General features: G+C 48.0%; 1 protein-coding gene across 2 annotated transcripts; it reads right to left on the reverse strand.

Annotated features, from left to right (window-relative positions):
• Nucleotides 1–8,776: 8,776 nt before the first annotated feature.
• LOC123064893 (ankyrin-3) lies at nucleotides 8,777–12,643 on the reverse strand. 2 transcript variants are annotated; one of them, XM_044488289.1, is made up of 11 exons: nucleotides 12,381–12,636; nucleotides 12,204–12,296; nucleotides 11,811–12,119; nucleotides 11,493–11,632; nucleotides 11,341–11,427; nucleotides 11,014–11,145; nucleotides 10,099–10,251; nucleotides 9,858–9,959; nucleotides 9,484–9,663; nucleotides 9,223–9,302; nucleotides 8,777–9,104 (listed from the first exon to the last, which is right to left on the reverse strand). In XM_044488289.1, the coding sequence occupies exons 1-11, from the start codon at nucleotides 12,442–12,444 to the stop codon at nucleotides 8,939–8,941; spliced, it is 1,506 nt and encodes a 501-aa protein (XP_044344224.1). In that variant the 5' UTR covers nucleotides 12,445–12,636; the 3' UTR covers nucleotides 8,777–8,938. The 2 variants fall into 2 exon arrangements, with proteins under 2 accessions (XP_044344224.1, XP_044344225.1); XM_044488290.1 differs by lacking the exon at nucleotides 8,777–9,104 and having other exon boundaries at nucleotides 9,223–9,338; nucleotides 12,381–12,643.
• Nucleotides 12,644–13,577: the final 934 nt, after the last annotated feature.

The raw sequence follows: 13,577 nt of genomic DNA on the forward strand, positions 1-13,577 counted from the left end.
CCACTGTTGTCATTCCGTACTGTGGGTCTACCTGTACCCCGCCTCCTGACAGATTGACCCATTTGCACTTAAACAAAGGGACCTTAAAATCATGTCCGTAGTCAAGTTCCCATATGCCCACTATGTAACCATAATATGTGTCCTTTCCCCTCTCGGTTGTTGCATCAAAGCGGACACCGCTATTTTGGTTGGTGCTCTTTTGATCTTGGTCAATCATGTAAAATGTATTCCCATTTATCTCGTATCCTTTGTAAATCAATACAGTCAAAGATGGTCCCCTGGACAACAAGTACAGCTCATCACAAACAGTGTTGTCACCTCTGAGACGTGTTTCCAGCCAACTGCTGAAAGTCCTGATGTGTTCACATGTAATCCAGTCGTCGCACTGCTCCGGGTGTTTGGAGCGCAGACTGTTCTTGTGTTCATCGACATACGGGGTCACCAAGGTAGAGTTCTGTAGAACTGTGTAGTGTGCTTGAGACCAAGAATATCCGTCCCTGCATATTATTGAGTCCCTTCCAAGCGTGCCTTTTCCAGTCAGTCTCCCCTCATACCATGATTTAGGGAGACCTATCTTCTTAAGGCCAGGAATGAAGTCAACACAAAACCCGATGACATCCTCTGTTTGATGGCCCATGGAGATGCTTCCTTCTGGCCTAGCGCGGTTACGGACATATTTCTTTAGGACTCCCATGAACCTCTCAAAGGGGAACATATTGTGTAGAAATACGGGCCCCAGAATGACAATCTCGTCGACTAGATGAACTAGGACGTGCGTCATGATATTGAAGAAGGATGGTGGGAACACCAGCTCGAAACTGACAAGGCATTGCGCCACATCACTCCTTAGCCTTGGTACGATTCTGGATCGATCACCTTGTGAGAGATTGCATTGAGGAATGCACATAGCTTCACAATGGCTAATCGGATGTTTTCCGGTAGAAGCCCCCTCAATGCAACCGGAAGCAGTTGCGTCATAATCACGTGGCAGTCATGAGACTTTAGGTTCTGAAACTTTTTCTCTGGCATATTTATTATTCCCTTTATATTCGACGAGAAGCCAGTCCGGACCTTCATACTGAGCAGGCATTCAAAGAAGATTTCTTTCTCTTCTTTCGTAAGAGCGTAGCTGGCAGGACCTTCATACTGCTTCAGAGGTATGCCGTCTTTTTCGTGCAAACGTCACAGGTCCTTCCGTGCCTCAGGTGTATCTTTTGTCTTTCCATACACGCCCAAGAAGCCTAGCAGGTTCACGCAAAGGTTCTTCGTCACGTGCATCACGTTGATTGAAGAGCGGACCTCTAGGTCTTTCCAGTAGGGTAGGTCCCAAAATATAGATATCTTCTTCCACATGGGTGCGTGTCCCTCAGCGTCATTCGGAACAGCTAGTGCGCCGGGACCCTTTCCAAAGATTACGTATAAATTATTGACCATAGCAAGTACATGATCACCAGTACGCATGACGGGCTTCTTCCGGTGATCTGCCTCGCCTTTGAAATGATTGCCTTTCTTTCGACATTGATGGTTGGTCGGAAGAAATCAATGATGGCCCAGGTACACATTCTTCCTGCAGCTTCCCAGATATATACTACCGGTGTCAAGTAAACAGTGCGTGCATGCGTGGTATCCCTTGTTTGTCTGTCCTGAAAGGTTACTGAGAGCGGGCCAATCATTGATGGTCACGAACATCAACGCCCTTAGGTCAAATTCCTCCTGTTTGTGCTCACCCCACGTACGTACACCGTTTCCATTCCGCAGCTGTAAAAGTTCTTCAACTAATGGCCTTAGGTACACATCAATGTCGTTGCCAGGTGCTTAGGGCCTTGGATGAGAACTGGCATCATAATGAACTTCCGCTTCATGCACATCCAAGGAGGAAGGTTATACATACATAGAGTCACGGGCCAGGTACTGTGATTGCTGCTCTGCTCCCCGAAAGGATTAATCCCATCCGCGCTTAAAGCAAACCATACGTTCCTCGGGTCACTTGCAAACTCATCCCAGTACTTTCTCTCGATTTTTCTCCACTGCGACCCGTCAGTGGGTGCTCCCAACTTCCCGTCTTTCTTACGGTCCTCATTGTGCCATCGCATCAACTTGGCATGCTCTCCGTTTCTAAACAAACGTTTCAACCGTGGTATTATAGGAGCATACCACATCACCTTCGCAGGAACCCTCTTCCTGGGGGGCTCGCCGTCAACATCACCAGGGTCATCTCGTCTGATTTTATACCGTAATGCACCGCATACCAGGCATGCGTTCAGACCCTTGTACGCACCGCGGTAGAGGATGCAGTCATTAGGTCATGCATGTATCTTCTGCACCTCCAATCCTAGAGGGCATACGACCTTCTTTGCTGCGTATGTACTGTCGGGCAATTCGTTATCCTTTGGAAGCTTCTTCTTCAATATTTTCAGTAGCTTCTCAAATCCTTTGTCAGGCACAACATTCTCTGCCTTCCACTGCAGTAATTCCAGTATGGTACCGAGCTTTGTGTTGCCATCTTCGCAATTGGGGTACAACCCTTTTTTGTGATCCTCTAACATGCGATCGAACTTCAGCTTCTCCTTTTGACTTTTGCATTGCGTCCTTGCATCGACAATGACCCGGCGGAGATCATCATCATCGGGCACATCGTCTGGTTCCTCTTGATCTTAAGCTGCTTCGCCCGTTGCGGCATCATCGTGCACATCGTCTAGTTCCTCTTGATCTTCAGTAGCATCAACGTATTCAGGGGGCACATAGTTGTCATCGTACTCTTCTTCTTCGTCGTCTTCTATCATAACCCCTATTTCTCCGTGCCTCGTCCAAACATCATAGTGTGGCATGAAACCCTTGTAAAGCAGGTGGGTGTGAAGGATTTTTCGGTCAGAGTAAGACTTCATATTCCCACATATAGGGCATGGACAACACAAAACCATTCTGCTTGTTTGCCTCAGCCACTTCGAGAAAATCATGCACGCCCTTAATGTACTCGGAGGTGTATCTTTCACCGTACATCCATTGCCGGTTCATCTGCGTGCATTATATATAATTAAGTGTGTCAAAAATCATTACAGAACATCATGAATAGATAATTAAGTGACCAAATTAATAGAAGTTCATCATCACATTAAAATCAAAGTACATACATAGTTCTCATCTAACAACATAAAGCTCTGCAGAGCATCTAAATTAATTAAACCATACATTGAAACTATGTAAAACATTTCAATGCAAAAACAAATGCGATCATAATCGCAACCAAGGTAACAACTGATCCAACGGCATAATGATACCAAGCCTCGGTATGAATGGCATATTATCTAATCTTTCTAATCTTCAAGCGCATTGCATCCATCTTGATCTTGTGATGATCGACGACATCCGCAACATGCAACTCCAATATCATCTTCTCCTCCTCAATTTTTCTTATTTTTTCCTTCAAGAAATTGTTTTCTTCTTCAACTAAATTTAACCTCTCGACAATAGGGTCGGTTGGAATTTCCGGTTCGACAACCTCCTAGATAAATAAAATCTATGTCACGTTGGTCGGCATAATTTTCGTAAATAATAAATGAACCAATAGTTATGAAAAGATAATATATACCACATCCGAATCATAGACATGACGAGGGCCGACGGGGGCGGATACCAAAACCGTCGCACTATATAAGATGCAATAATAAAAGTAAGAAAATAATACAAGTATCTATCTAAACATACAAGTAAGAATATTTTTTTTTCAGAAAGAAGATAAGAACAAGAGGCTGACCAAGGTGGTGTCGGCGATGAGATCGGCGCGGGCGATCGACGGTGGTGAAGACGGAGACGGGACGTGACAGACCGCTAAATCTAGACAAATATTGAGGAAAATGGAGTTTGGAGGTCGAGCTTGGAGAGGAGAAAGTTAAGTAGTGTGGCTCGGGCATTCCATCAAACACCTCGTGTGCATAAGAGGTGAGCTAGAGCACCACAAAGCTCTCCAACGGCCGGGCAGAACAACAGAGCAGTGAAGTGCTCTGCTCGCGGGCGAGGGGTATATATAGGCAATTCATTGGTCCCAGTTCGTGGCATGAACCGGGACTAAAGGGCAGCATTTGGTCCCGGTTCAAGCCACCAACCGGGACCAATGGTGGTGGGCCAGGAGCGAGGCCCATTGGTCCCGGTTCGTCCCACCAACCGGGACCAAAAGGTCCAAACGAACCGGGACCAATGGCCCACGTGGCCCGGCCGGCCCCCGGGGCTCATGAACCGGGTCCAATGCCCTCATGGGTCCCGGTTCTGGACTGAACCGGGACTAATGGGCTGACCCGGCCTGGACCATTGCCCCCTTTTCTATTAGTGGGGCAGGCCGCGCGCCCTACCAAGGCCTAGTCCGAATTGGACTAGGGGGAGGGGCTGCGCCCCCTCGTTCCTTCCCTTCTCTCTTCACATTCCTTCTCTCCTACTCCTACTTGGAAAGGAGGAGTCCTACTCCCACCGGGAGTAGGACTCCCCCCTTGGCGCGCCCTCCTCCTTGGTCGGCCGCCTCCTCCCTAGCTCCTTTATATACGGGGGTAGGGGGGCACCCCTAGACACAACAATTGATCATTGATCTCTTAGCCGTGTGCGGTGCCCCCTCCACCATAGGTAATATCATAGCGGTGCTTAGGCGAAGCCCTGCGTCGGTAGCATCATCAACACCGTTATCACGCCGTCATGCTGACGGAACTCTCCCGCAAAGCTCTGCTGGACCGGAGTTCATGGGACGTCATCGAGCTGAACGTGTGCAGAACTCGGAGGTGTTGTGCATTCGGTACTTGGATCGGTCGGATCGTGAAGACGTACGACTACATCAACCGCGTTGTCATAACGCTTTCGCTTTCGGTTTATGAGGGTACGTGGACAACACTCTCCCCTCTCGTTACTATACATCACCATGATCTTGCGTGTGCGTAGAAAAACTTCTGAAATTATTACGTTCCCCAACAATTCGCGCCTCCGGCCGAGCTGTCCTGGGTCGTGGCGGCGGACGGGTCCGTGGTCATCTGTGACGACCGCGCCATGGCCAAGGCCGATAGTTCTGCGGCAGGTCCTTCTGCCCTTCCCGCCCGGCTGCATGTTCAGTCGCGATTTTACATCGAGGAAATTGGAGGTAGCTAGCTCGATTCGTCCGAAGCAAAAGTCGATTGGAGCTTGGCTATTAGAGCTAGCTAGCTCAATTCGTCTGCCATTGAAAGCCATTGGAGATCTCCATGGGGAATTTTAAAGGAAGATAGGGAATTTTAGATGAAGAAGAAAGAACTGACATGTGGGCCCCACATGTTAATGGTCAAAGTAATGGGGTTGACTTTTTTTAGCCCCGACTAGTGGGCCCAGCATGTTATAATCACGTTTAAACAATCTGAATCGGCCATTTTTCTGAGTTGGTAGTTTTTAGGCAAAGATTAGAAGGAAAGTGATAGTTTTTCGCACAAATTTGTATAGTGGTAGTTTTTAGACACGGTTTCACGAATTGTGATAGTTTTTTTGTTAAATACTCACCTTTCAGAGATGTAAACTACAATATCTCACGGTGCAAATTTACATCTTGGCGATGCCTCCTCCCTGATTACAGAAATTGTTGACTTCAGAAAAGATTCAACAAGAACTATATCAATAAAGGAGCTTCTCCATTTCCACATGTCAAGGCACAATGGTAGAACTTGTTTCCTTGAAGGACGAGGGTTTGTGGCGTTGCCCAGGCGCCAGCTTCATTCATTGAAGGCGTTGCATCTGTATATTGTACCGGCGGGGCGACGAGCCGTTTCACTGTCCTCTACAGAATCCGGGGGGCGGGCACGGCACGCCGATGCGCTCCAAAGACAGACAGGGGAATGTACAGGATTCGTGTGTACCACGGGCTACCAGCTACTCATACGTAGGCCTGCTTGAATAGCATACAATTCGTATGGTACTTTGCCATTATGCTTGGGCCCGGCGCGGAGAAAATTCCGCGGCCGGTGCAACGCGACATGCATGTACCGATGTACGCAGTACGCGCGATGCTGCCTCCTGTCACGCCGGCTATGTCTATGAGTCTATCCAGGCAACCTGGCTTACGAACGCAGATGCATTATGCGTGTACTTTCGCTCGCCAATCAGCATGATTTGCTGCGCGCCTAATCATCCACCATAACTGCTGCTACAGTGTAGATGAGAGACAGAGTTGGGGGCTTGGGGCCTGGGGGGGGGGGGGGGGGGGTAGTTTTGTGGTCTCGAAGCAGAAGCGGAGCCTAGAGACTCTGGACTCCGAACTCGGTGAAGCCGGCCGGCCGGCCATGAGGAGTCCCGAGAAGCGAGCGAGAGCATCTTTGTCGTGTGGGGATGGTGAAACAAACATGCTCCAGTACGCTCGCCTCCAGACGCGGCAGCAACGAGGCTGCCGGTAGTAGGAATGTGAGATTTACTATAACTACCAGTACCACACGGACGGCTACGCCGGAAATCCCTTTCGGAGCTCGGCCTCGAAATTCAAATTTCATCAAAATTCATATTTTTATGCTTCAAAAAATTCAATAAAAAAGCACAGATATACACGAAGGCATAACACACATGTATGTAAATTTTCAGGACAAAACATGTTGAAATGAGGGTTGTGCCCAAAAAAAAATCTAGGCGTGTTTAACACATGATACTATTCATCCTCTCAGGCCATGAATTTGTCTTTTTTGTACAGGTAGCAACTCAAGGTATTTCATCATGAATTTTTACACACATGTGGGTTACATCCTTAAATACGCGCATATTTTTTCAGAATTTTTTGAACCATAAAAGTTTAAATTTGAATTTTTTAAAAATAAAGGCCTCCATGGTGCTCGGCCTCCAAAACGCCTCTCTCCGGCTAGGCATACCATATACTATTTCTTCCGTGTCGAATTACTTGTCATGAATTTGTCTACGCGTTTTAGGATTAGATACATTTGTATGTAGAAAAATCTAAGACTAGTAATTTAAGACGGACGTAATACCCCCTTTGTCTCAAAATAAGTATGGGTGGTTGAATACAACGTTATACTTGTCATGAATTACCAACATTTATCTTTGGACGGGGTCATTAAGCCACACAAAATCTCTCTCCCTGTTCTTGGTTTGGCTTAACCGGATCTAGTGATACACACGTGTGCCTTGCTACCTCAACTAATTAGGCTACACTGAGTTCCCATGCAGCCCCCAAAAATGCTACACCTACGTAAGACATTACGAAGCTTTACGTAAATCCCTTGCACGCTAATTAAACTGCCCCCCCTTATTTTCAGGGTGGGCCTGCGCCCCCAAGTAATACCCAATATAAAACTGCCACCTCTGATTTTACTTAAGGTACGTAAAGATATTTACGTAGGTGTAGCTTTACTCATGCAGCCTCCCTTCCCTGATGAACTGGACCAAGCGAGGAGCCATACCCAGTGGCTGCTCCGGCGCACCGGGCATGGAAGACTGCGGCAGCAGAAGAAGGCCAGGGCAGCTACTGTGCGCATGTGAGCCCTTGCGGTACAAAGCCCCACGCCTTTCGTGCTGCTAGTTTCTTCACTGCCGTACCGCACCACATGCGTTTTCAGTTTCTTTTTCAGCAGGTATTTTTTTTTCTGGAGGAGCTCCAGCTTTTTCATCCTGCCAGTAGACACGCTGGGCCGATGCTTACTTACTTTTTTCGCACATTTCAGGCAGGGCCGTCACCACAGGCTTGGACCGCTATCCGGCCCAATTAACGCGACTGGGCCGGCCCACAATGCGCAAAGCATGGACCTGACAGGGATTCGGCTGTGACAGAAGGCCACTGGTCCTTTTTCTCCGTTACGCGCGACTTACAAAAGGTCTAAAAGAAGAATAGAGGGTACACCGGCCCTTTTTCTCCGTTACGCGCGACTTACAAAAGGTCTAAAAGAAGAATAGAGGGTACACCGGTACAGTGAGTCGAACTTATAACCTGGCGGTGCAAAACTCGTATTGCTTGCCACTCCCACAGAAAGATATTTATGTGATAGAGAAGAGCAACTTTATAAAACATACAAAAGCGCCGAGATTTGGAAACATCTCGGAAATTTTATGAAACATTTTCATGAAAATTGTCAAAACAAAATTGAAATCCGAACATTTTTGAGAATTTCTGAAATTGCGATCTTTTTTAAAGAACATAAACAAAATTTGAAAACATGAACCCTTTTTAAATCACCAAAAAAATTCAAAGTGCAAGATTTTCTTTTAAACCTGAACAAAATTTTGAAGTGCGGACAAGTTTGAAACCTTAACAAATATTTGAAATCTGCTCCCATTTTTAACAAAATAGGAAGTGCCCGCACTTTAATTTTTTTTTTGAGGTTTTAAATTTTGTTTCCATTTTTATATAAAAATGTGTATGTTTCAAAACATTTTTTTATTTTCTTTTGGAACTTTTTCTTAGCAATTGCCAAAATAATTTGGAATGAACATTTTGTTCAAACACAAAGAAATTTTGAAAGCGAGTATTTTTTAAACCTGAGCACTTTTTGAAGTGTGTACACTTTTTGAAAAAGAATATGTTGTATGTGTTTAAATAGTTTCGTGCTTCTCATTTTAAACTAATTGTCGTCTGTTAGATTGGCTAGCGGGAGGGTTTTGAAGCACCAGTACCCAAGTTCGTTCGATTTCCTTGAGTCTCATTTTTTGGGTTAAAATTTTTAAATCGCCTTTTACGGAAAGGAAAAACATGCTTCGCCTGATGGGCCGGCCCAATCGCGTCGGGTTGCAGCCCAGACCTGCCGACAATCCCATTAAAAACAGGCCGAGGTTCAAAATAGACCGGGATCAGATAGTTCGGTGTACTGATTTCACGGATTAGAAGTTCGGGGTTTGATTTAGCTTTCGACTCCAAGTTCAAGGTTTTTTTTAGACTTTCTCCGAAAAACAACTATACATCCTCCGACTCCCGCCACAGTTTTCACACCGCTTCACCATTTTCCTACTGGCCACTGGATAGTGGCTGACCTCTACCTACTGCCTGCACAAAAGAGCCCTGCCCTTGGACTGCTTGATCACACGGCCCAGACAGAACCTGACTTCGTCCTTGCACCCCTCCCTCCAAGCACCGTGAAACCGAGGCGCCCTTCGTGCGCTCCAAGAGATCCCTGCAGAAGCATGAACATGCCACGTCATGCGGGCAACCATGCACTAAGTTTCAATTGGTACGGTGATGATGGCGATGGCGGGTAACCACATGCGGATGCAAGTGCGGTAATGGATTACCGGAGGGCGTTGGCGATCTTGGGGTTCTGCGGATCAAGCTCCGATGCCTTGACAAACGCGGTGTAAGCGCTGGCGTAGTCCTAACACAAGCGCAGATTAGATGCCATGTTGATGAGCTAAGAAAGAATAAGGGTGAACCAAATCAGGCCGACAATAGTTAGTTGAGCGGATCGGCTGACCGATGGATGGGTGGGTAGTGGATAGCTGAATCTGAACTTCTGAAGCACGGAAGGGAAGTGCAAACAGCAGTGCGATGATCACCTGCAGGAAGCGGAAGGCCTCGCCTTGGCGGTAGTAGCCTTTCCCCCAGTCAGGCCATAACCTGATGCAGGCCTGGGCGTCCGAAAGCGCCTCGTCGCCCACACCAAGGCGCAGCCAACAGAGGCTCTTGTTTGCATATATGGAGGCGTCTATGTCCTTTGGGTCATCAAACTTCAATGCCTAAATGTGGAGAACATCGATTTCCAAGGTCAGAATTTCCGAAATGTAGATATGAGCCAATTGATTTGAATTGGGTGCAGAGACAAATGCCTCGGCAATTTCAACAGTGGCTTTGCTGACATTAGGAAAAGTAAAAAATGAAACAAGAGAGAACATTTGCGACTAAACATCTGCATACAAAAATGAGAAGTTACCATGTTGTACATAAGTATAGCCGTGTCGTAGTCCTTGGTTTCGTAGGCCTTGTTCCCTTCTAGTTTTAGTTCAGCTTTCCTCTTACAAGAGTCCTTTCTCACCTAAATGCAAGAAGTAGTTTTACGGCAATCAATTACAAGATAACCATTGAGTGTTGATAAAAACAAGACCCTCCGCAAGGGTTCACGAGATGGTAAATAGTGCTAGTATCTACCAGTAACTAACATCAATAAGACATACCCGCTCCTTGTAAGCAGCAGAATTCACATAACTCATGATGCCAGCAACACTCCAGCCAACCATGTTTGGAGGGCATCGGGTCACAGGAAACAGAAGTTGAACAAGTCTTTTTCCACCTTGGACCGCAGCAATTTCTATCGGCAACCTACCAAGCTGTTACAGAGTACATAAACCATGAGTTCTCTGAGGAACATTCTTGTTCAGGCATAAGGATAAAACTCTATGACATACTATGGGCCTGTTTGATTCCAATAAGTCACCTGACTTATAAGTTATAAGTCAGGTGACTTAAAACCAGTGACTTATAAGTCACGCCTGTTTGGTTGTCACCTGACTTAAAGTCACCTTTCCACACCTTTCCACACCAATCAACATCATGCAGGTGATGGGACCCACGCAAAAGGGGGTGACTTATAAGTTTTAGGGCCTGTTTGGTTCCAATAAGTCACAAGTCAGGTGACTTAAAACCAGTGACTTATAAGTCACGCCTGTTTGGTTGCCATCTGACTTATAAGTCACCTGAGCACATCTTCCCACCTTGTTTTTTATGTAAAGATGGTGGGACCCATGCAAAAGGGGGTGACTTATAAGTTTTAAGTTGGGGTGGAGCAACTTATGACTTATAAGTTGGGGTGACTTATAAGTTGGGTCCGTTTGGTAAAATAAGTTACTTTTTACACCTTTCGACTTGTAAGTTGGTGACTTATTTGGAACCAAATAGGGCCTTAAGTTGGGGTGGAACAACTTATGACTTATAAGTTGGGGTGACTTATAAGTCGGGTCTGTTTGGCAAAATAAGTCACCTTTTTCACTTTTCGACTTATAAGTTGGTGACTTATTTGGAACCAAACAGGCCCTATATGTACTACTTGAAGAGTATGAAATGTGGCAGGAAAGGGGATTCAGTATGCTCACTTCGTCAGGAAGGTTCGGATCTGCTCCAGCCTTCAACAAGCACTTGACGAATCCGATGTTGCGACGGCGGCTGCACGCTAACAACAGAGGGGTCGCTCCACTGAATCCACCGGCATGAACATTAGCCCCAGCCTAGTTAACATTTCCAGAACAGTCTCAGCTTAGAACAAGGGAATTCGATATGCACAGTTCATGTGGAAATTTTATACAGAACTCAAGCGATCCAAGCATTGCAAGTGCTACTTAGAAAAAATAACCGTTACGCCGTGACATCGCAATCAACACGAACTTGGAGATCAATTAGCACAAGAGAAAGTCATGTAGCACCTCAATGAGCAGCTTCATGCATTCCACGGAGCCACCAAGAAGCGATGAGACCAAGGGCGTGAAGACACGGCTGGCGAACTTGTTGGGCTGCAAAATTGCAAGCTGGTCAGCCTTGAACAAAATGCACGCACCATGCGAACGGCCGCACATACATCGGCGCCGTGGCGCAGCAGGACACGGATGACTTCCGGGCACCCCCGCATGGCGGCGACGTGGAGCGCTGTGCCCCGGGGGTTCGCCGCGCCCACGTCGGCGCCCTTGCACAGGAGCAGCATCGCCAGGTCGCGATCCCCTGCATCACGGACGACGCGCCAACATGTCAATCGCGCACGCGCACTGGTGCCCGCTCGGGATGGCATGGCCATGGCCGCGGCGGAGTGCCCGCGGCGCTGCCTCTCAACGCGACGCGAGCAACAGGAGCACGGAGCAGAGTGAGGTGGCGTCGGTCGGCGAGGTGCGTGCGTACGTACCGTTGTAAGCGGCCCAGTGGAGCGGGGTCTCGCCGTCGACGTCCGGGGCGCGCGGGCTGGCGCCGCGCTCCAGGAGCCAGGCCGCCGTGGCGGTGTGGCCGAAGGTGGCCGCCAGGAGCAGCGGCGTCTCGCGCTCATCGGAGAGGGCGTCGACGGGGATGCCGAGGTCCTGGACCAGGTAGCGGCAGACGTCGGTCCTGCCGTTGGTCGCGGCCAGGTGCAGCGCCCTGCCGCACGTCGACCAGACGCCGGCGGTGGCGTCCGCGCCCGTGGCGCTAGGCGCCGGCGGCAGCAACTCCAGCGCCATCCCTCGACGTCGCAATATCAGATCGATTGTTAGTCCATTACAATAATACGGAGTACAAGCTTCCCTGAAGGCGTTTTGGGGCGTACTGGCAAGGAGGTCGAGGTTGCCGTCGATGGCGGCATCGAGGAGCAGGCGCCGCCGGACCTCTTCTGTCCGCGCGTCAACGGCCACATCGACGCCTGTATCTCTCACACCAAGCATACCAAATAAGAAGCAAAGAAACGGATGGTAAATGAATCCAACGCACGCAGCGACAGACAAACCGGACGACGACGGCGGAGGCGGCGCCGACGAGGACGGTGAGCACGCCGCCGTGGGCATGTCCATGGTCGAATGTGACGTGTTCGTCCTGACTTCTTGCTTGGACGGAGAGCGAGAGGAGACGAGAAATGCGGTGTCTCGGGAGCTGCGCTGGGCGGTGGTGTGCTACAGGCAGCACAAGCGACGAGAGCTGAGCTTTGATGTGACGCCACGCGGGAGCAGGGGAGGAAAATGGCAGGCAAGGACTCTCTCCCCCAGGTCCAAAAGCGCACGCATTTCGTTGTTGGTGTCTCTCTCGTACTTGGCAAACGTGTGGAGGATAAACATGGTGTACGAGCAAGCCCGTCACTGCACCATACGGCCAACACACGGGAAAGGAATCGGGTGGAGACGGGCTGCAAACATCCTCTGTGCGTACCCGCTCTAATCTGTCGCCACCTATTCTGTTTTACCCCTTTATGTTAACAAAATTCGAAATTGACCTCGTCTACAACAGAATTTTGAATCTGGTCTTTTTTGATCACGCCAACATTCCTGACGTTTCGGTTACATAGGCGTCTGGACCCTGTGACCTGCACGAGCTTAGGGGGTGTTTGTTTCCAGAAATTTTTTGGTGTAGGAACTAGAAAAAATCTCTAGCAAACCAAACAGGGTGGGACTTTTTTGGGACTTTTTGCTAAAAGTCCTTAGAAGCACCTCCTTGAGAGTTTTTTTCAAAAAATCTCAGGGACTAGAAAAAGTCCTAGGACTAGAGAAACAAACACCACCTTAGTTGGTGTTGACACGACAAAGCGGAAACGCCAGGCTTCTTGACGTTTGATTTGGTCGTGGCCGCTCAAATTTGCTAACTGCTGACCGGCTACAATCGCTGCATGCATACTCGGCTGCTCGCTAGCATCTTTGCGTGCGTGCACACATGCATGCGCCCCACAATGGCTTGTTATTGTTTGCCGTAGCACACCCATTACCAGGGTCATCTAATTTAATTGTCATCCATGGTCTTTCGCTACGTAAACGCAGATATGACCTCATAATCAAATGATAGAGCCTCAATGACACTATTCAGAGATGACCCAAACAATTCCCACAAATTGGAACGTGTCTTCATATAGTACAGTACTAACCAACGATGATTGATGTAAATTTCGGCAAGAGAGATTCGAACAATATATATCATCTTTCCCTACTAATAAACCAGC

The sequence above is a fragment of the Triticum aestivum genome, chromosome 3B (assembly GCF_018294505.1).
Source record: "Triticum aestivum cultivar Chinese Spring chromosome 3B, IWGSC CS RefSeq v2.1, whole genome shotgun sequence".
In the NCBI taxonomy this organism is placed as follows: Eukaryota; Viridiplantae; Streptophyta; class Magnoliopsida; order Poales; family Poaceae; genus Triticum; species Triticum aestivum.